At 42.0% G+C, this 20,661-nt stretch overlaps 1 protein-coding gene across 2 annotated transcripts; it reads left to right on the top strand.

Moving 5' to 3' along the window:
• The first annotated feature begins 235 nt into the window (after nt 1–235).
• On the top strand, nt 236–7,907 carry LOC126356012 (uncharacterized). 2 transcript variants are annotated; one of them, XM_050006660.1, is made up of 3 exons: nt 236–285; nt 5,033–7,116; nt 7,339–7,907. In XM_050006660.1, the coding sequence occupies exons 1-3, from the start codon at nt 261–263 to the stop codon at nt 7,723–7,725; spliced, it is 2,496 nt and encodes an 831-aa protein (XP_049862617.1). In that variant the 5' UTR covers nt 236–260; the 3' UTR covers nt 7,726–7,907. The 2 variants fall into 2 exon arrangements, with proteins under 2 accessions (XP_049862617.1, XP_049862616.1); XM_050006659.1 differs by having other exon boundaries at nt 5,033–7,907.
• Nucleotides 7,908–20,661: the final 12,754 nt, after the last annotated feature.

Here is a 20,661-nt window from a genome sequence, read left to right on the forward strand (position 1 = left end):
AAATCGTAGCATTTCCTTCTAATGAAACTTTTTTATCATTATAGGGCCGTAAAAGCATTCTTATCTCCTATCTAAATCGATGTTGTACAACACGCAATCACTGACCGTGAATGAGTATTGGTTACCTGAACAGTCACTGAATCTCCTTAGATAAAGCGTTATCTCTAACACATTTTGGAGGTCTGACGTACGCGATGTCAGATATAAAAGATGTAGCACCTTGGACACTAAAGCAGTGTGCCAGTGAGGCGTTGACGGCAATGGCAACTCTAGGTACAATGACAGGTAAGTCAATAACACCACTGCTTTGTGGGATTTTGCTGCACTATATGTTCTCACGGTTTTTTTCTTAATTTCAGATACTTGAGTTTTATGAGTGAAATTGTGACATTATTACTAGGATGCCTTGGCTCCATAGACTCCTACAATGAAGTCCAATGTCTCTTTCAAACACATAATATTATAAGCATTTTACCAATTATGGGTTCTGCTGTTCCATATTTCGCCTATTGACACCTATCAAAGATCAACAGAACTGCCACAACGGCAGCTGTATAAATACCACTGTAGTACACAAAAAAGTCTTGCAGACCGGTAGTTCAAAGTTTTAGCATTAATCTTTCTGAGTCGAACACACTTCTGTTAGAGATACATCATACTTTATCATTTTCATAATGTTTGTGACAGCTGCTCATTTCTGCTTATAAGAGATGATAAAACGAGTTTTATTATATAAGGGTACTTGAAAATGCCATAAATTGGAAGGTTTTTTTTACATTTAGTTCTTTGTCATTGGCCATCACGATGCCACGGATCACTGGAACGTATTATTTTAGTTTATGAACGCCGTAGGTAGTTTAACTTGGTAACATCTCAGCAAATCAAACAGTAGAGAGCTTTAATTCCTAGCATTGATTCGTATGGCAAACCTGCCTTTTATTCTGGATACGGTTTTCCATATACTTTTCCAGCTCACTTTCTAATACATTCCATATTTCAAAATCATGTCTCCAAATGACTTTCAGTATATTAATATATTTAATATACCAACAAATGACAATTTTTCCACATTTTTCTCGCTCGGTCTCTGCACAAATTTTCTTTCACATCCATTCACGCCATTGTTATCATAATGACCAATTTTGGGTGCTAGTACCCGATTAACCTGCCATGTGCCCACCTGAACTGTGGCTGAATAGGATTTTGTTCAGCCTGCGTCTTTAGTGTTCGCCACTTTTTACTAAGTACGTTATTAGTTTACTCACAACCTCAGCGCTGGGTTTGAAAGTGGTTCAAAAAGCTCTGAGCACTATGTGACTTAACATCTGGTGTCATCAGTGCCCTAGAACTTAGAACTACTTAAACCTAACTAAACTAAGAACATCACATACATCCACGCCCAAGGCAGGATTCGAACATGGAACCGCGCTGGGTTTGAAATTGAAGGCAAGTGGTGCCGTCTCGGGAAGAGTTCCTTACCTACTGGACCATCTGATGAGGCCGTGAATTCCCTGAAAATCTTAACCAGCTCAGGCTCTTTCTCATGAGTTGCAAACCACCCGAGCGTGTCTCCAATGAATGTCTCGAATTATGAACCGCGCAAACAGCTGTTACCTCACAATGTTGTATCGTTTCTATATATCAAACCAAAACATTCACTGTCATACTTAATTGTAGTTTTAGGAATCTCGATTGAGCACCATGTAGCGTTCCCACGGTTATACCATTGGTTTGAAAATCTCTCACCTGTAGGAGTGGTGGGTGCGAGAAAGTGTCTGTACATCTTGCAACGACTTTTTCGAACCGAATACCTCTGTTATGCGACACGATATTGTAGTGCCTGTGTTACTCTGAATTACAATGTAAAGTTCGTTCGGACGTGTATAGGCACTCCAATATCGTGTTATTATCCGCCGATAACGGGAAAGCGACTTTCAAGTAAAATGGCTCCCCTGTTGAGGAATACACATTATGGATATACGAGTACAGATTGTGAGCACTTTGTAAACGTATGGAAGTTTCGGTCTGTCCATTTGTCTTGCTGGTATAGCTACACGGTAAGGTGACTGTAAGCTATAAGTGGGAAACCAGGATTCGAGCCAGAGATCAACACAGATTGTCATTGTCGTGATTCCATTATACAGCTGGTGGTTGTTCATATTTGAAACTGTGAATACGTTTCATGTTCCTTTCTGATGTTTTCTCCTGGTGTCCGCCGAAAATTGTTCCCGACGTTCTGGCGCCGTAGCTGTCAATCTCTGCCTCAAGCACGTCCCGCAATCTGGTTAATTAACATCATATTTACAAATAAAGCAATCAGGTAACTTGGTTATGTATCTCTCATAATACAAATAGAACACCTAGGGGCGTGGGCCACGTATCCTTCCTTTTGAAACGACGAAACCTCTAAATAATATAACAAGTTGCTTGCATACCTGTAGTACTGCTTACCCACAGCCCTTGTGAAATTTGCTTGGAAGTTGACGATTTCTTGAAAATTTCGATGCATTAACAAATTTGTGCAGCTCATAAATTAAGCAGCGCCGTTTCCACTGATATAAAAGTGATTATAAAAAATGTCTTCGAACGTATAAGAGCTATTAACAGTCAGAATAAAAATGCTTCCTATTAAAGAAATTCCTATTCATTGTTATTAAACACACGATGAGATTTACATTTGATACTGTTTCAAATGCCGTGAGTAGCATCTTATTTCGTAGTCTGGACAATAGGTACATTAAATCTTATGACCAAGTTTAGTATTTTTAGGTGCACACCTAACTCTATAATCACCTTTCTTACATTTTTTTCATTAATAGTAGCTTCTCCCTAATCTTTGTGAACGCCTTTTGTTGTTTATAAGAAAAATGACTTGGTAATTTCATTTCCATTTGTATATAGTTTCCAATCAGTATAAAATATTTAACTATATTAACGTCTCCTGAATTTGCAGCGAACAAGCGAACAGCAAGCCAATTTATTTCAGTAAATGCGGGACTGAAAAAACACCTGCAACATTCGAAAATAATTGTGTGTAAGACAAATCTTCTTTCTATCACCTTACAGCTATAAATAGCCTGCGACAATACAAACGACAGGAACGCATTTCATTATGTCGTTTTAATTTCACGAGATTCAACAGCCTACTGTTTTTGAATATAACTTCGTCAGTAAACAATTGTGCTGGATTACTAGATTTCCACCACACCGAAAGAGTTCAATGCTCAGAAATCTCCTACTAGAAACAGACATATTTTTAAAATATAGGCAAGTTTAATATTTGAAGGGCAACGGTTCCAGGGCTGATAAGTGACACCTTGTTGTACATCTTTCTAATTCAGTAAACTAGAATAGGAGAAAAAGAACTAGTTGTATTAGTTGAGGAAATCAGATGAAGTTTGCATCTAAAAATTCTAATCTCACTTATGTCACACATTACAGACGATAACCTCTGGTATAAGGGCGCAGGACACTAGTATCATAAGACAAAGCTGAGCAACAGATGTATCGTGAACGCAAGCCAGATTAAGAAAGGTTAAAATTTCAAGGGTTGCCTCCAGGCGACACTTAACGTTTATCGGAAAAATCTTCACCATCGGATAGAAGAGGCGTAGAGAGTAGAGCAGCTATGACCATCGAAATGTTTTCGTGAGATTCGCCTAAAACAGCCGAAAAATTTCCTTAGTGGCAGGAGAGACACTTGAATCCCGCCTCTATAAAACGCAAGGCCAGTGTCTCAACCATTACGCCACCTCGCTCATTTGATTTAGCAGCAAATGTGGTACATCTGCCAAACAGTGTTTGCTTTTTAGCCAGCGAACCAGTCTCACATAAAAACATGGTTAAGCGAAGACTTTTCTCTCCAAGTTAATCTACACTAACGCTTAAAATCTAACGCACGCATAGCCAAATTATACAAAATTTAAGAAAGACCCGGTACATATGACTTCATCTGATAAGACATTATAGTATTAAAATATGTTAAGCAGTTAATAAATCAATGTTGATTGCCTATCATAGTCGGATTGCGAGGGATATCCGGAAAGTAAGCAATTACCGGTCGCCAAATGTAAACCACTGTGAAAATGAAAACTATTTTAATTGAAACTTCTTTACGTTGTCGCCCCTCCGACTTAGATATCTGTCATTGTGTTGTGCCAACTTTGTAATACGCTCGCCGCAGAAGACCGCCTCCTGGGCTTTCCAATAGTATTCTACGCTGTGCTACAGCTGGTTGTCCGTCCCAAAATTATGTCCTTAGCCAGCGGTTCATTTGAGCAAGGCTGAAAATCAGAGCAGGAAAGTACGGGCTTACGGTGAGTCATCAAACATTTCCCGTCAAAAACGCTGCAGGAGCGACCACGTTGTGCCTGCAGGGTGCAGACGACCACTATCATGAGGGAGGAAAAGCATAACAGCTACTCTATGTGGTCTTGCATGCAATGAGGAGAAGTATCACGGCATGCACACATACATGGTGGTAGACACTAATTTATAGAAATTTTTAAGCACTCAGTGAGCGTTCGGGACTGGGGAAAGTGACGTGGCGCTAAGTGTGGGTATACTAAGAGACACTGCCCAGCACATATGTTGAGAACTTGATCGGATTTTCACTGTGGTTATCATATCGTGATCGATCGCTCCTTACATTCAGAGTTGCTCTGTGGGAACAGTAAATTATGTGGTAAAAGGAAACAAAAGGACTGATCACAAACTGTTCCATTGTAATTTAAAGTTATAGGTTTTTATGTATTTACAGCGGAGTATTAATAGGGAACAGTCTGGAGAAATCAACGACACAGTACAAAGAAAATTAAATGATACTGCATCTCACTCCAAGCCAAAAACAGTAAATTAAGAAATCATATGGTGAAACACATCTGTAAAAAGAGCGAAGTAGATTTAGTTAAGATAAATTACAGCAAGGCAGGGCCGGTGCCAGTTACATATTATAGAATTCAAATGCATTTGCTATTTCACAATCTGTAATTGGCACACATTTATTAAAGCGAATAATTGTCAATTTTCGCAGGTGTAGCGGTGCTTCTGGTTCTGGTGGCAGCGGCTCTGGGTGCCCACCAGCAATCACTGGCTGACCCGCCAGTATGTCCAGAGCGGATCCCGGGCGTGACACTCAACATTACCTTCTACCCAAATGAAGACGACTGCACCAAGTACTGGGAGTGTGACAACGGAAACCTTTACAACGGCTCGTGTACTGATGGCTTGATATGGAATCCCAATGTGGACTCCTGTGACTGGCCGTATAATTACGATTGTCCTTACGATAGGAAACTACCTATTGACGTCATATCCTGTCCTCAGCCATCCCCAGGTGAGAATTTCAACGTTACTTTCTATCCTAATGAGGAAGACTGCACCTTGTATTGGGAATGTGACAATGGACTTCTGAGAAATGGATCTTGTCCTAATGGTCTCATATGGAACAATGACATACAGGCCTGTGATTGGCCTTACAACTATGACTGTCCCTATGACAAGAAGGGACTTATTGTCCTTTCAGATGCCACTCCAGACTGTCCGCAGCCATCGCCAGGCGAGGTTTTCAACGTTACGTTCTACCCCAATGAGGAAGACTGCACCTTGTATTGGGAATGTGACAATGGACTTCTGAGAAATGGATCTTGTCCTAATGGTCTCATATGGAACAACGACATACAGGCCTGTGATTGGCCTTACAACTATGACTGTCCCTATGACAAGATGGGACTTATTGTCCTTTCAGATGCCACTCCAGACTGTCCGCAGCCATCGCCAGGCGAGGTTTTCAACGTTACGTTCTACCCCAATGAGGAAGACTGCACCTTGTATTGGGAATGTGACAATGGACTTCTGAGAAATGGATCTTGTCCTAATGGTCTCATATGGAACAATGACATACAGGCCTGTGATTGGCCTTACAACTATGACTGTCCCTATGACAAGAAGGGACTTATTGTCCTTTCAGATGCCACTCCAGACTGTCCGCAGCCATCGCCAGGCGAGGTTTTCAACGTTACGTTCTACCCCAATGAGGAAGACTGCACCTTGTATTGGGAATGTGACAATGGACTTCTGAGAAATGGATCTTGTCCTAATGGTCTCATATGGAACAACGACATACAGGCCTGTGATTGGCCTTACAACTATGACTGTCCCTATGACAAGATGGGACTTATTGTCCTTTCAGATGCCACTCCAGACTGTCCGCAGCCATCGCCAGGCGAGGTTTTCAACGTTACGTTCTACCCCAATGAGGAAGACTGCACCTTGTATTGGGAATGTGACAATGGACTTCTGAGAAATGGATCTTGTCCTAATGGTCTCATATGGAACAACGACATACAGGCCTGTGATTGGCCTTACAACTATGACTGTCCCTATGACAAGAAGGGACTTATTGTCCTTTCAGATGCCACTCCAGACTGTCCGCAGCCATCGCCAGGCGAGGTTTTCAACGTTACGTTCTACCCCAATGAGGAAGACTGCACCTTGTATTGGGAATGTGACAATGGACTTCTGAGAAATGGATCTTGTCCTAATGGTCTCATATGGAACAACGACATACAGGCCTGTGATTGGCCTTACAACTATGACTGTCCCTATGACAAGATGGGACTTATTGTCCTTTCAGATGCCACTCCAGACTGTCCGCAGCCATCGCCAGGCGAGGTTTTCAACGTTACGTTCTACCCCAATGAGGAAGACTGCACCTTGTATTGGGAATGTGACAATGGACTTCTGAGAAATGGATCTTGTCCTAATGGTCTCATATGGAACAACGACATACAGGCCTGTGATTGGCCTTACAACTATGACTGTCCCTATGACAAGAAGGGACTTATTGTCCTTTCAGATGCCACTCCAGACTGTCCGCAGCCATCGCCAGGCGAGGTTTTCAACGTTACGTTCTACCCCAATGAGGAAGACTGCACCTTGTATTGGGAATGTGACAATGGACTTCTGAGAAATGGATCTTGTCCTAATGGTCTCATATGGAACAACGACATACAGGCCTGTGATTGGCCTTACAACTATGACTGTCCCTATGACAAGAAGGGACTTATTGTCCTTCCAGATGCCACTCCAGACTGTCCGCAGCCATCGCCAGGCGAGGTTTTCAACGTTACGTTCTACCCCAATGAGGAAGACTGCACCTTGTATTGGGAATGTGACAATGGACTTCTGAGAAATGGATCTTGTCCTAATGGTCTCATATGGAACAATGACATACAGGCCTGTGATTGGCCTTACAACTATGACTGTCCCTATGACAAGATGGGAATTATTGTCCTTTCAGATGCCACTCCAGACTGTCCGCAGCCATCGCCAGGCGAGGTTTTCAACGTTACGTTCTACCCCAATGAGGAAGATTGCACGAAGTATTGGGAATGTGACAATGGACTTTTGAGAAACGCGTCTTGCCCTAATGGTCTCATATGGAACAATGACTTACAAGCCTGTGATTGGCCTTACAACTATGACTGTCCCTATGACAAGAAGGAACGTAGTTCCCTGCGAGATGAGGTGTTTGTTTGTCCTCCAGTTCGCCCGCATTTGTTAGGCGTTGTTATGTTTTTTCCCAATGACGCTAACTGCCACAAATACTGGGAATGTCTTAATGGTAGAGTGAAGGATGGCAATTGTGAAGGAGATCTTGTGTGGAATCCTAATCTCAAAAAATGCGACTTGGAAACTAACTATCCTTGCAACACAGATAACTGATTGTGTAATAATTGATGAAAGCAACCCCCATACATTATTTGCAGTTACCGGAGTAGTGGAGTAACGTCTTGACTCATAATGTAATGAAATCTAAATGTTACGAGCAGAGTGACCTAATGTAATCTCTGTATATTTATTTTTGTATTGTGACCATAAATTACAATTTGGATCTATTTTAAAAATGGTTGTTTAATCTCTTATGCATACCACTACAACAATCCTGGATAGCGTAAAACCTTCGAAACAAGATTGTGTCAGTCATTTCTCAACTCTGTTCTCCTCAGGTTTTATATGATCTTCATTGTCTATACTACGGTCCAGTGAACGTCGGTCAACAGTGTTTTGCATTCATTCCTGCGCTGCTGTTAAATGAAACCTAATTGAATATCGTGCACATGCAGTATTTGTCTGAGCTGTAGACACATATATCACATTTCGCAACCGTCTTTTGTATGGCATAGGGCGTTATCCGTAATATTTGAAAATATAAGCTTGTTTATAAGAGTATGTGAGAAAACAGAACTACGTAAGTTAATAAATATCAGCAATGCACAACACTAGACATAAATATGCGAAGTCCCTACATCAGGCTCTAATGCACAGAATAAAAAAAAGAATAAATATAACCTCCTTTTGAACGAAGCCTATAGCACTGAAACACTCCATTACGTACTACTAATATCAGAGTTTATTGTCACGACTTTCATGTGTGAATGATCTCTGCCACGACCCTTCAATTGATATCTGTCCCATTTTTCACTCATTCCAACGTTCCTTTCAAATCTACTTCAACAACTTCACATGTTTTTGCAACCAGTGCTCCATCGTCATCGACATTGCCGAAATGGAGAAAGTGCAATGTTATAAACGATCGTAGCTCTAGTTTCTGAGTTCTATAAACAACTGTTCACGATGTTACAATCTTCCTGACAATAGATCTACGAAACACTAATCAGCCGAAATAATGCATGCAATAGTCTAAGAATTTTAAGGTGCGTATATGACCGTTAAGTTCCTGCAGGAATTCTACATTGGCAAAGGACTGTCTGAATGAATAGTACGTGTGTTTTCCTAACGTGTCGAGGGAAAAATACTATATATGAGACAGAGTATCTTTGTCTCGAACTTTCTGATGCGAACTGACAGATATTTAATTGGAAGGATATTCAGCTACAAACAGTTGTTGCGGAATGTAAACATACGTAGTATTGTAATTACTATCTATTCGTTTGTCTCTGACTAATATGAGTTATTTTCAAAAGGTATTCACGATAATATATTTTAAGAGCACGGCAGAACTGTTGACGAGTATTAACGAAGATGGTTGCATCCTTGACACAGCATGTTATAAAAGTTATGCCCACTTCACGATCAGATTACGTTATGCAAAGTGTACCTCTCCACGTTTTCAGCCAGCTGCATAAAGCACTAGTGAGGGTCATTAAGAATCGCTCTTACCTTTGAGTCTATTGCGTTAATTATCTATTCGCAATTGGAGTGTAAAACGCTATTTACATTATTTATCTAACACCACGATGACACACAACAAAATGGCGTCTCTAAGATTATTTGTGATTCTACGACAAATCCTGTGACCAAAGGACACTCCAAATACTTCGCGTTTCTGAAAGCTGCTAAATATCACATGCGATAACGGTTGCTTTCTCAAATGGAGTCTTCTGTAAAGGCAGCTGAAAACGGCTGCTGTTAAATAGAGTGTACATGGACTTTCAGTACTCCAACAATCAAACTAAGGGACGATGGCTCTATAGATGAATATCTTGAGTAAAAATATATTTTTATGTTGCCTTTTGTAATTTATGTGCACAAATAAAGTTTGCCGAAAATGACATGTTTAACGTAACGTAGCTAAGTGACAGTTATTTGGCATTTTTCTCATAAGCCTTCAGTCTGTCCAACTAGTAGAACCTGCTTACAAGCGAGGTTTTAGATCGATCATAGACAACAGCTTGTTTGAGAGACTCGATGCTTAATGTGTTACCATGAGAGGAGGGTGGATGAAAGAGACTTTCGTCATACACGTGCTTGTCTAACGGGAAAAATGCAATCCATAGCACCTTTCTGAACATCATAAACACTTTCGACAAAATCATAATATTTAGCGTGTTAACGGGAGAATGCGTAATACTAGAGGCTCAGAACAGAAGCAAGGTGGGTTAGAAGATGTAATATTCCACGGTTGGCGAAGTCTTTAGTTAGGAAGGATATACCTCAGATTGAGGAAGGAAGAGAAAGGAAATCGAAACATATCCGTCACTTGTGTCTATGAATTCTGTGAAACTTTTGAAAATAAGAATCCGGTTGCCGGCCGCGGGTTTGAATCTGCTCTTTCTGGATGCAATTCCATTACCTCCGTCACTGAGTCCTCTGTCTCATCTCTAGATCAGAGATTAGAACGTCATTATTAGAAACTGTATGATGTAACTTCAGTTTCTATTGTGATATGGTTCCTGCTATGGGAAATAATATAAAATCTGTGGATATAAGTCATTGACTTCTGCTGGATAAAAGCTACGGAGCACACCATTAATAAGAACAGCGCAGCTCTCCTCAGTCGCTCCATACTGTGTAGATTTAACTTAAGCTCCCCTCTCTAACTTATTTGGAAATACACTTGACTGGTGCACTGTGCTAAACATATCAATATGTGTTTATGTTTCTCGGTATCAGTAACCGCAAACTTTTATTTAGTGCGATGTAATGGCCTCAGATTATCACATTCATTCCGTAAAAGAAATCTGGCTTAACATTAAATTATTTACACAACTCTCATAGTACTTGTATCTACGTCTGCGAGTACTACACCGTATTATGGAAAATTTTTTGATACACCTTTAATGCAAGGCAATAACAGAGAAAATTAGAGGCTTTGGCAGCATTCCGTGCTCTTAAGGTAGTGCTGACATCTTCTTTTAGACAAACTTTAACTCCTGCCAAGATTTCCCAGGAGGGGAAGGAAGCCAGTGTGCTCTCTGTGTGCATCCCGGGGGGAGTCATTCCGGATGTGGAAGGGGTGATTCCCGATGCCATGAGGAGTAGAAGGTGCAGCCAACTGCAAGTGGTAGCCCATGTCGGAACCAACGACGTGTGTCGCTTTGGATCGGAGGAGATTCTCTCTGGTTTCGGGCGGCTAGCGGAAATGGTGAAGACTGACAGTCTTGCTTGCGAGATTAAGGCGGAGCTCACCATCTGCAGCATCGTTGACGGAACCTTCTGTGGTCCTTTGGTGCAGAGCCAAGTAGAGGGTCTGAATCAGTGGCTCAGGCGGTTCTGTGACCGTGTAGCCCGCAGATTCCTTGACTTGCGCCATCGGGTGGTGGGTTTCCGTGTTCCGCGTAAAAGGTCAGGAGTCCACTACTAACAGGAAGCGACTACTCGGGTAGGGTGGGCTGTGTGGAGGGGACTGGGCGGTTTCTTAGGTTAGAGTGTCTCAGGAAACCACAGAAAGCGCGTCCGTCAAAAACGGGACAGGTAAAACACAGTAAGGTAGTTGTAGAAACGATCGGTATTGTGGTTGCAAATTGTCGTAGCTGTGTTTCGAGAGAACCAGAGTTTCAAGTCCTAATAGAAAGCACTGAAAGTCAAATAGTTGTAGAAAGCTGGCTAAAGCCGGAAATAAGTTCAGCCGATATTCTTTCAAACGATCTAACAGTGATCAGAAAAGATAGATTAAATACAGTTGGTGGTGGAGTTTTTATTCCACTCAGAGGTAGTTTGCCTTGTAGCGAAATTGATGTAGAAAGTTCGTGCGAAATAGTATGGGTAGAGGTTATACCTGACAATCGGACTTAACTATTAACTGGACCGTTTTACCGACCCCTGAATCACATGATATAGTTGCTGAACAGTTCAAAGAAAACTTGAGTCTCATTTCAGATAAGTACACCGCTCATACAATTATAGTCGGTGATGACTTTAATCTACCCTCGATATGCTGGAAAAATTATACGTTTAAAGCTGACGGTAGGCATCAAACGTCGCCCGAAATTGTACTGAATGCTTCCTCGGAAAATTATTTTTAACTGTTAGTTCATGAGCCCACTCGAAGCGTAAATGATTGCGAAAGCATACTTGACCTTTTAGCAACAAATAATCCTGAAGAAATAGGGAGTATCATGACGAATACTGGGATTAGCGACCTCAGTTGCTGCTAGGCTGAATCCCGTAACACCCACAACCATCAAAAAGAAACTACAGTAAATATATTTTAAAAAACTGATAAAAATGCTCTTAACGCCTTTTTAAGAGACAGTCTCTACTCCTTCCGATCTGATCACGTAAGCGTAGAAAACATATGGAATGATTTCAGAGAGACAGTATCGACGGAAATGGAGAGATATGTACCACGTAAATTAATAAGTGATGGTACTAATCCCCCATGGTACACAAAACGGGTCAGGTCGCTGTTGCAGAAACAACGAAAAATGCATGCCAAATTTAAAAGAGCGCAAAATCCCGAAGATTGGTAAAGTTTTGCAGATGTTCGCGTACTTGAAAGCGAGATGCTTTTAATAATTTCCACAACGAAACTCTGTCTCGGAATGTGTCAGAAAACCCAAAGAGATTCCGGTCATATAAAAAGCACACCAGTGGTAAGACGCAATGAATACCTTCACTGCCCAGTAACACCAATAAAGTCACTGATGGCAGTGCCACCAAAGCAGAGTTATTAAACACAGTATTCCGAAACTCCTTCACCAAAGAATACGAAGTACGTAAATAATCCCGAATTCCAAATAAGAACAATTGCGAGGATGAAAAACATAGACGTAGATATCCTCGGTGTAGCAAAGCTGCTTAAATCACTTAATAGAGGCAAGGCTTCCGTTCCAGGTGGTATACCAGTCAGGTTCCTTTCAGAGTATGCAGATGCAATAGCTCCATATTTAGCAACTATATGCAACCGCTAGCTCACAGGAAGGTCCGTACCTAAAGACTGGAAAGTTGCTCAAGTCCCACCAATACCCAAAAAGGGAGATAGGAGTAATCCGCTGAATTACAGGCCCACATCGCTACCGTAGATTTGCAGTAGGGTTTTGGAACATATACTGTATTCTAACATCATGAAGTACCTCGAAGAAAACGATTTACTGACACATAGTACTGAATCAGAAAATATCTTTCCTGTGGAAGACAACTAGCTCTTTATACTCATGAAATAATGAGTGCTGTCCACACGGGATGTCAAATTGACTCCATATTTTTAGATTTTCAGAAGGCTTTCTACACCGTTCCTCACAAGCGTCGTCTAACCAAACTGAGTGACTATGGGGTCTCACCTCAATTGTGCAGCCAGGTTCATGATTTCCTGTCAGAAAGGTCACAGTGCGTAGTAATGGACTGAAAGTTATCGAGTAAAACAGAAGTAATATCCGGCGTTCTTCAAGGAAGTGTTATAGGCCCTCTATTGTGCCTGATCTATATTAACGACATAGGAGACAATCTGAGTAGCCCTCTTAGACTTTTTTCAGATGATGCTGTTATTAACCGTCTTGTAAAGTCATCAGATGACCAAAACAAATAGCAAAATGATTTAGATAAGATATCTGTGTGATGTGAAAAATGGCTGTTGGCCCCGAGTAAAGAAAAGTTTGAAGTTATTCACATGAGTACTAAAATAAATCAGCTAAATTTCGATTACGCGGTAAATCACACAAATCTGAGGGCTGTAAACGCTACTAAATACTTACGGATCACAATTACAGATACCCTAAATTGGAACGATCACATAGATAATGTTATGGGTAGAGCCAACCAAAGACTGCGATTCACTAGCAGAACTGTTAGAAGGTGCAACAGATCTACAAAAGGGACTGCTTACACTACACTTGTCCGCCCTAGTCCGGAGTACCGTTGTGCGGTGTGGGATCTGTATCAGGTGGGACTGATGGATGACATTGGAAAGTTCAAAGAAGGGCGGCTCGTTTTGTATTACCGTGAAGTAGGGGAGATAGTGCCACAGACGTGATACATAAATTGGACTGGCAATCCTTAAAACAAAGGCGTTTTTCGTTGCGACGGAATCCTCTCATGAAATTTCAATCAGCAGTTTTCTCATCCGATTGCGAAAACATTCTACTGGCACCCACCTACACAGGGAGAAATGTACATCACGATACAATTAGAGATATCAGGGCTCCATGCAAAAAGTTTAGAGTTCGTTTTCCAACGAGCCGTTCGAGTGTGGAATGGTTGAGAGACAGCTTGGAGGTGGTTCATTGAACCCTCTGCCAGGCACTTAATTGTGAATAGCAGAGTAATAATGCAGGTGTAGATGTAGACGTAGGTGTAATGCGTAATATGTAACTCACAATAGCCTCTGGCACCCAAATATTCGAATATGTGTCTGCCCCTCAAGTACTTCTTCTTATCTGTGTAGATAAGAGCTCCACATATAGAAAATTAGCGTTTACCATCATACCGATCATGAAATCGTTGGTGATGTGTAGTATCAACTATGTGATCAAAAGTATCTGGACACCTAGCTGAAAATGACATGCTAGTTAGTGGCGCTCTCCATCGGTAATGCTGAAATTCAATGTAGTGTTGGTCTGCTCTTGGCCTTGATAACAGTTTCCACTCTCGCAGGCATATATTGAGTCTGGTGCTGAAAGGTTGCTTGGGGAATCGCAGCCCATTATTCACGGAGTGCTGCATAGAGGAGAGGTATCGATGTCGGTGGGTGATGCTTGGCACTAAGTCGGCCACCCAAAACATCCCAAAGGTCTTCTATACGGTTCAGGTCAGGACTCCGTGGGCCCAATTCATCACAGGGATGTAATTGTCGCGTAATCACTGTGCCACAGGCAGTGCATTATGAACAAGTGCTCGATCGTGTTGAAAGAAGCAGTCGCCATCCCCGAATTGCTCTTCAACAGAACGAAACAAGGAGCTACTTACAACATCAATGTAGGACTGTGGTGTGATAGTGCCAGGCAAAACAACAAGGGGTGCAAGCCCGCTCCATGAAAAACACGACCACACCATAACACCACCGCATCCGAATTTCACTGTTGGCACTACACACACTGGCAGATGCCGTTCACCGGGCATTTGCTATACCCACACGTTACCCTCGGATCCCCATATTGTGTACGGTGATTCGTCTCTCCAAACAGCGTCTTTCCACTGTTCAATTGTCCAATGTTTACGGTCCTTAGAGTCGTTTGGCTTTTACCGGCGTAATGTGTGACTTACGAGCAGCCACTCTACCATGAATTCCAAGTTTTCCCCCCCTCCCGCCTAACTGTCATAGTCCATGCAACTCCTGTGTCATGGTCTGGATAGATGTCTGCCTATTACACATTACGACCCTCTTCAACTGTCGGCCGTCTCTCTCAGACAACAGACGAGGTCGGCCTCTACGCTTTTGTGCTGCACGTGTTCCTTCACGTTTCCACTTCACTGTCACAGTGGATCTAGGGATGTGTGGAAATCTCGCGTACAGGCGTATCACACAAGTGACATCCAATCACCTGACCACGTTTGAAGTCCATGAGTTCCGCGGAGTGCCCCATTCTGCTCTCTCACGACATCTAATGAGTATTCAGGCCGCTGATATTGAGTACAGGCAGTAGGTGGCTGCACAATGCATCTCATATGAAAACCATTTGTTTTCTGGTGTGTCCAGATGCTTTTGATCACAGAGGGAAGCTATGGGAAATCAGTCCACGTAGACCATAAGTGAAGTATTGAAGTGTATAGTACCACAGGCACCAAGCACAACAAATTCAAGAGCTTATCACGTCATGAACCTGGCCCTCATCTCTCGTTGGGACATGGGGTCAGTACCTGGGCTAGCCTAGTTATAACTTATATTAATAATCTGTCATGTTACAGTTATAATTTACTAGCCAATGAATGCGACAAATGTAATGTAATACCCAATTATAACGATTCCCCTCGCCCGAGCTCCCTGTTCTTACTACTGATCTGATGTATTACTCTTCTCTGATGTTCTTATGCACTCTTGACGTATACCTCTACATTTTGTACCATTTTCTTTTCTGCAATTTGCAGCAGAGTACTGTGCCTAAAGACATTTCTTAAAGCACGTCACTCCTTTGTTACATAGCCATTTACACTTTTGGGGATATTTGTTACTACTCTGCAGATTTTGCAAAATACCAGTACCACATTTTGAGACGGTAAAATACGCGACTTTAAACATTTCAAAATTACCACACTGCATTAGTTTACACAATGACACTCAGACCACACATTTTAAACAAATAACCATCTATTTTGTTCTGGGAAATTAATACTTAACAGCAATTAGGTGTATAGAAACCTGGTGTTTATGTGCGTTGAAAGCAATGGTCAAAACACAGTGCTATCGTATAGGAAAGAGACAAGGGTTAGAAGGTATTCACAAACCTACGATCTAACTTTGAAAGTCATTCAACTACTCACTTATTTTAATATTCACATAGAGAAAATTTTTAATGATGCACAATTTTCAAAAGGCAATCCTCTTAGAAAGCGTTATATTATTTATCTTTTTATACTTCTTTAGTTATTGCACAGACTGCAGTTTTGACGCAAGTACTCATATAAATACCGAAAAACACCTTAAATATGAAAGCAAAGTTTTCAGTGCACCCATTCATTTTTGGAAGCATATTGCTATTTATTGCCTAACTTTATTCTTATTCATTGCAGTTTGGACACAAGTAGGTGACGTGAGCTTTTTTAAAAAGTCTGTTACATTTTCTACGCAATATTTTTGTTATAATAACATTGCTTTCTGGACACAGCTTACAGCTTGCTCGTTTAGTGGGTTTTCTTTTTGGCACTGACTCTGATAGACTTTCCACACCCTCAGAGTTGAGGATGTACCATTCTCTGAGAATCTTCTGCTCTTAAAAAATGTTTCCTTGATTCAGTGTGTTCTGTTATTGTGGTTCTGCAAGAACATTCTGTCTCTTAGCATCTGACATCTGTAGTACATCATTTTGGGTCAGTGTACAAAGTATTTCTTCATATGAACTTCCTACATTACACATTCTGATAATTGTGAACCTAGTAACTTCTCCTGTACTCCTGATGACATTTGAAGCCGATAGGTGGCCATGTTATGCTGGTGGGTGTAACTGTCATTTTGTACTCCATTTTTAGAACGAACAGGCTGTACACTATTCGCCGCTGGGGCACAATTCATACTAAGCAGGAACAACAAGAATTCAAATAACTGAAGAATGCTAAACAGATTCTTGGAGAAAGCAAGAGACAAACACATTGTTGTAAATGCAGAGGTTTCGTTGATTGTGTAGAATAAGTTGGAAGGATAACAAAATTATTGCCATATAGTGCAGCAGAAAATTAAAAAAAATTGACATGAGAGCACTAATATTTGTGTGGGATCATTATCAGTCCATCATACTTATGTAAATGTTAAGGTTTATGACGAGACTACCTGAAATATTTTTAAACATCTATTGCTTATGAATACTGAAAGTCGCCAAATTCCATCTTATCTGGGTATTTAAACCTAAAATTAAATTTTTAATAATATAAGCTAGAACAGAACAGCAGGGTTAAACAACAACCACCACTGCTGGGATAGGATTGTAGTTATTGCTACAGCTTTATTTAAACAAGCAGCCTAACTGCGCTGTGCACCGGCGCACATGAAAGAGTGCCGCACACGACTGCACCCCCTCCCATTACTGCACTGCACTCCAGTGCTGTTAGGATGGTTGAATCTTATACATGTTCTAGCTAGAGACTTGCAGGCAACTCGCTCGTCTCCTGCTGTTGCTCTGAAAGCCCATTATTACACATGTAAAACACTATTTACACGCATGACGTCGCTAAATAACTAGTCAGACAGCCTCTAGTTACAACTGCTACAGGCGTTTTTCTTTTTTGTTTTTATTCCATCTCGCCGTACCAATGGGCATAGCAGTAGGATATCTTACGAATGAATCAGTTATGATTTTTTTATTACTAAACCAGTCATAGGTAGCTCCACTGCCACTAGTCGAAAGTGTGTTAGAGTGGAGACTGCAGTAACTCTGAGCACAAAGCTTGCCGTAGCCGTCTCCTGAAGTTCACACTAAAAGGCGAGACACACCGCGATCACGTGACGTCGCACCCAGCCAGATAAGGCTGGCCATGAAAAACCTCTCCATCTCCGAACGCTAACTGAAACCTGCATCCATTTGAACACGTTTACTGCATTCATGAATCATACGAGACGCTTTTTGTAATCTGTTAAAAGTATTTCTCGGAAAGACTGGTCCCACCCACGGAACAAAAACGACATAGAATACAGGAGTACCTCCACCTAAAACGACCGTAGACCCCGCCATATCTGGGAGCACAGTATTCCTTCGCTACGGCCAGAGCCGCTCGCAAGACACAGCATAAGCTCACTGTGGTCGCCGGCCACCTAAGGCGACGGTCCTCCCCCAACAAAAAAGCATGTAGAGTCAGTTTAACAAAGGAGGTAAATGGGGGGTTGTCCCAAGTGAAACTTGTTCGTCTAAAATATAGCAACACAATCCCGCCCCCACGTGTCGCCCCTTGTTCAGGATGGGGCTGCACCCTCGTGTACAGACTAGGAATGTCCCCACCACCCCCAACAGGCCTGTCATCTTGTGATGGATAACAACTGTATTTAACGTCAACGCATTTCTTATTATCAAGGATCTATTAAAAAGGAAAACACAATCGTGACGATAATAAATGTCCTCTTTCAACGACAATAGACGTAGTCAATTTTCTTTTCGTTTATGAGCTATGTCAGTAGAGTTTTCACGTTAGACTGCGGGATATAATTCGAATCTCTTTATTTTGGGACGTCCAACGAAGTGATCCACTGGCGATTACATTCAGAGGTCAAACTATACATCCCCTAAACGCGTCCACTATTTCGCTGCGAAAATTACCTATCACCGCAGAACGTCCTCGTCATTTCGAAACAGTCATTAGAATAAAGAAGAAGCGAGAATTTAAAATTTGAAGAAACTAAGACATCTACTTTAGGCAATTTCTTTCAGCCTTATGGACAAATTACATGACCTCAGAGCGTCTCTCGCGTTCAAATCAGTGTCGGTAAGTAAACTGTTATGCACGTGTGTATTGCAAACATTTCTGACATTTCATATAACACCAGTGAATAGTCTTTGACGCCATTAGCTAACATCCCAAGAAAAAAACCACCGTCAGTTTTAACTTAGACGACAACGTGTTATAATAGCAGAGTATGTTGCTGTATTGTACACTATGGCAAGCCCCATTTAACCATTGCGACGCTGTATCACACTGGTATCTATGAAACAAATCGTGAGAGCCAGACGTGTAATAGAACCTCCTACAAGATTTTCCCGCATCTCTTGCTCTCTTCCGTTAAACTAAAACCAATAACTGTGTGCGTGTTTACATTTGACATTTTTCTTCCAAAACTTCCCTCTGCCAACATTAGATTCTTGTGTTCTAGTTTTGTAAGGAAATTGATCATCATAGCATGTTTCATGCAATCCACACGTATGTCAGGAAAAAAAGACATTAACATTTCTAGGTTCAACAACAAGGTACTAATCAAGTGGTGTCAACTTTATAATTAGAGGTTATGAAGTATGAAACAACACAGGACTCACGCTAACACCCATTAATTAAACATGCAATCATGCTGATGATAGTAAAAACAATTATGATTCCATGAGATACATACATTCGATTTCTATTACTTTTATGAAAAAAATCGGTGTAGATTTGAGAACTATCTGCACCAAAATTGGCTGCCACATAAAGCACTCCTGATAATGGAACCTCCTATTAGATTTTATTGTGTATCTCTCTTCCGATATATGGAAAAAATCAAATACCATCTGCGTGTTGACATTGAGCATACACTCCTGGAAATTGAAATAAGAACACCGTGAATTCATTGTCCCAGGAAGGGGAAACTTTATTGACACATTCCTGGGGTCAGATACATCACATGATCACACTGACAGAACCACAGGCACATAGACACAGGCAACAGAGCATGCACAATGTCGGCACTAGTACAGTGTATATCCACCTTTCGCAGCAATGCAGGCTGCTATTCTCCCATGGAGACGATCGTAGAGATGCTGGATGTAGTCCTGTGGAACGGCTTGCCATGCCATTTCCACCTGGCGCCTCGGTTGGACCAGCGTTCGTGCTGGACGTGCAGACCGCGTGAGACGACGCTTTATCCAGTCCCAAACATACTCAATAGGGGACAGATCCGGAGATCTTGCTGGCCAGGGTAGTTGCCTTACACCTTCTAGAACACGTTGGGTGGCACGGGATACATGCGGACGTGCATTGTCCTGTTGGAATAGCAAGTTCCCTTGCCGGTCTAGGAATGGTAGAACGATGGGTTCGATGACGGTTTGGATGTACCGTGCACTATTCAGTGTCCCCTCGACGATCACCAGAGGTGTACGGCCAGTGTAGGAGATCGCTCCCCACACCATGATGCCGGGTGTTGGCCGTGTGCCTCGGTCGTATGCAGTCCTGATTGTGGCGCTCACCTGCACGGCGCCAAACACGCATACGACCATCATTGGCACCAAGGCAGAAGCGACTCTCATCGCTGAAGACGACACATCTCCATTCGTCCCTCCATTCACGCCTGTCGCGACACCACTGGAAGCGGGCTGCACGATGTTGGGGCGTGAGCGGAAGAAGGCCTAACAGTGTGCGGGACCGTAGCCCAGCTTCATGGAGACGGTTGCGAATGGTCCTCGCCGATACCCCAGGAGCAACAGTGTCCCTAATTTGCTGGGAAGTGGCGGTGCGGTCCCCTACGGCACTGCGTAGGATCCTACGGTCTTGGCGTGCATCCGTGCGTCTCTGCGGTCCGGTCCCTGGTCGACGGGCACGTGCACCTTCCGCCGACCACTGGTGACAACATCGATGTACTGTGGAGACCTCACG

This window comes from Schistocerca gregaria, chromosome 3, assembly GCF_023897955.1.
Source record: "Schistocerca gregaria isolate iqSchGreg1 chromosome 3, iqSchGreg1.2, whole genome shotgun sequence".
In the NCBI taxonomy this organism is placed as follows: Eukaryota; Metazoa; Arthropoda; class Insecta; order Orthoptera; family Acrididae; genus Schistocerca; species Schistocerca gregaria.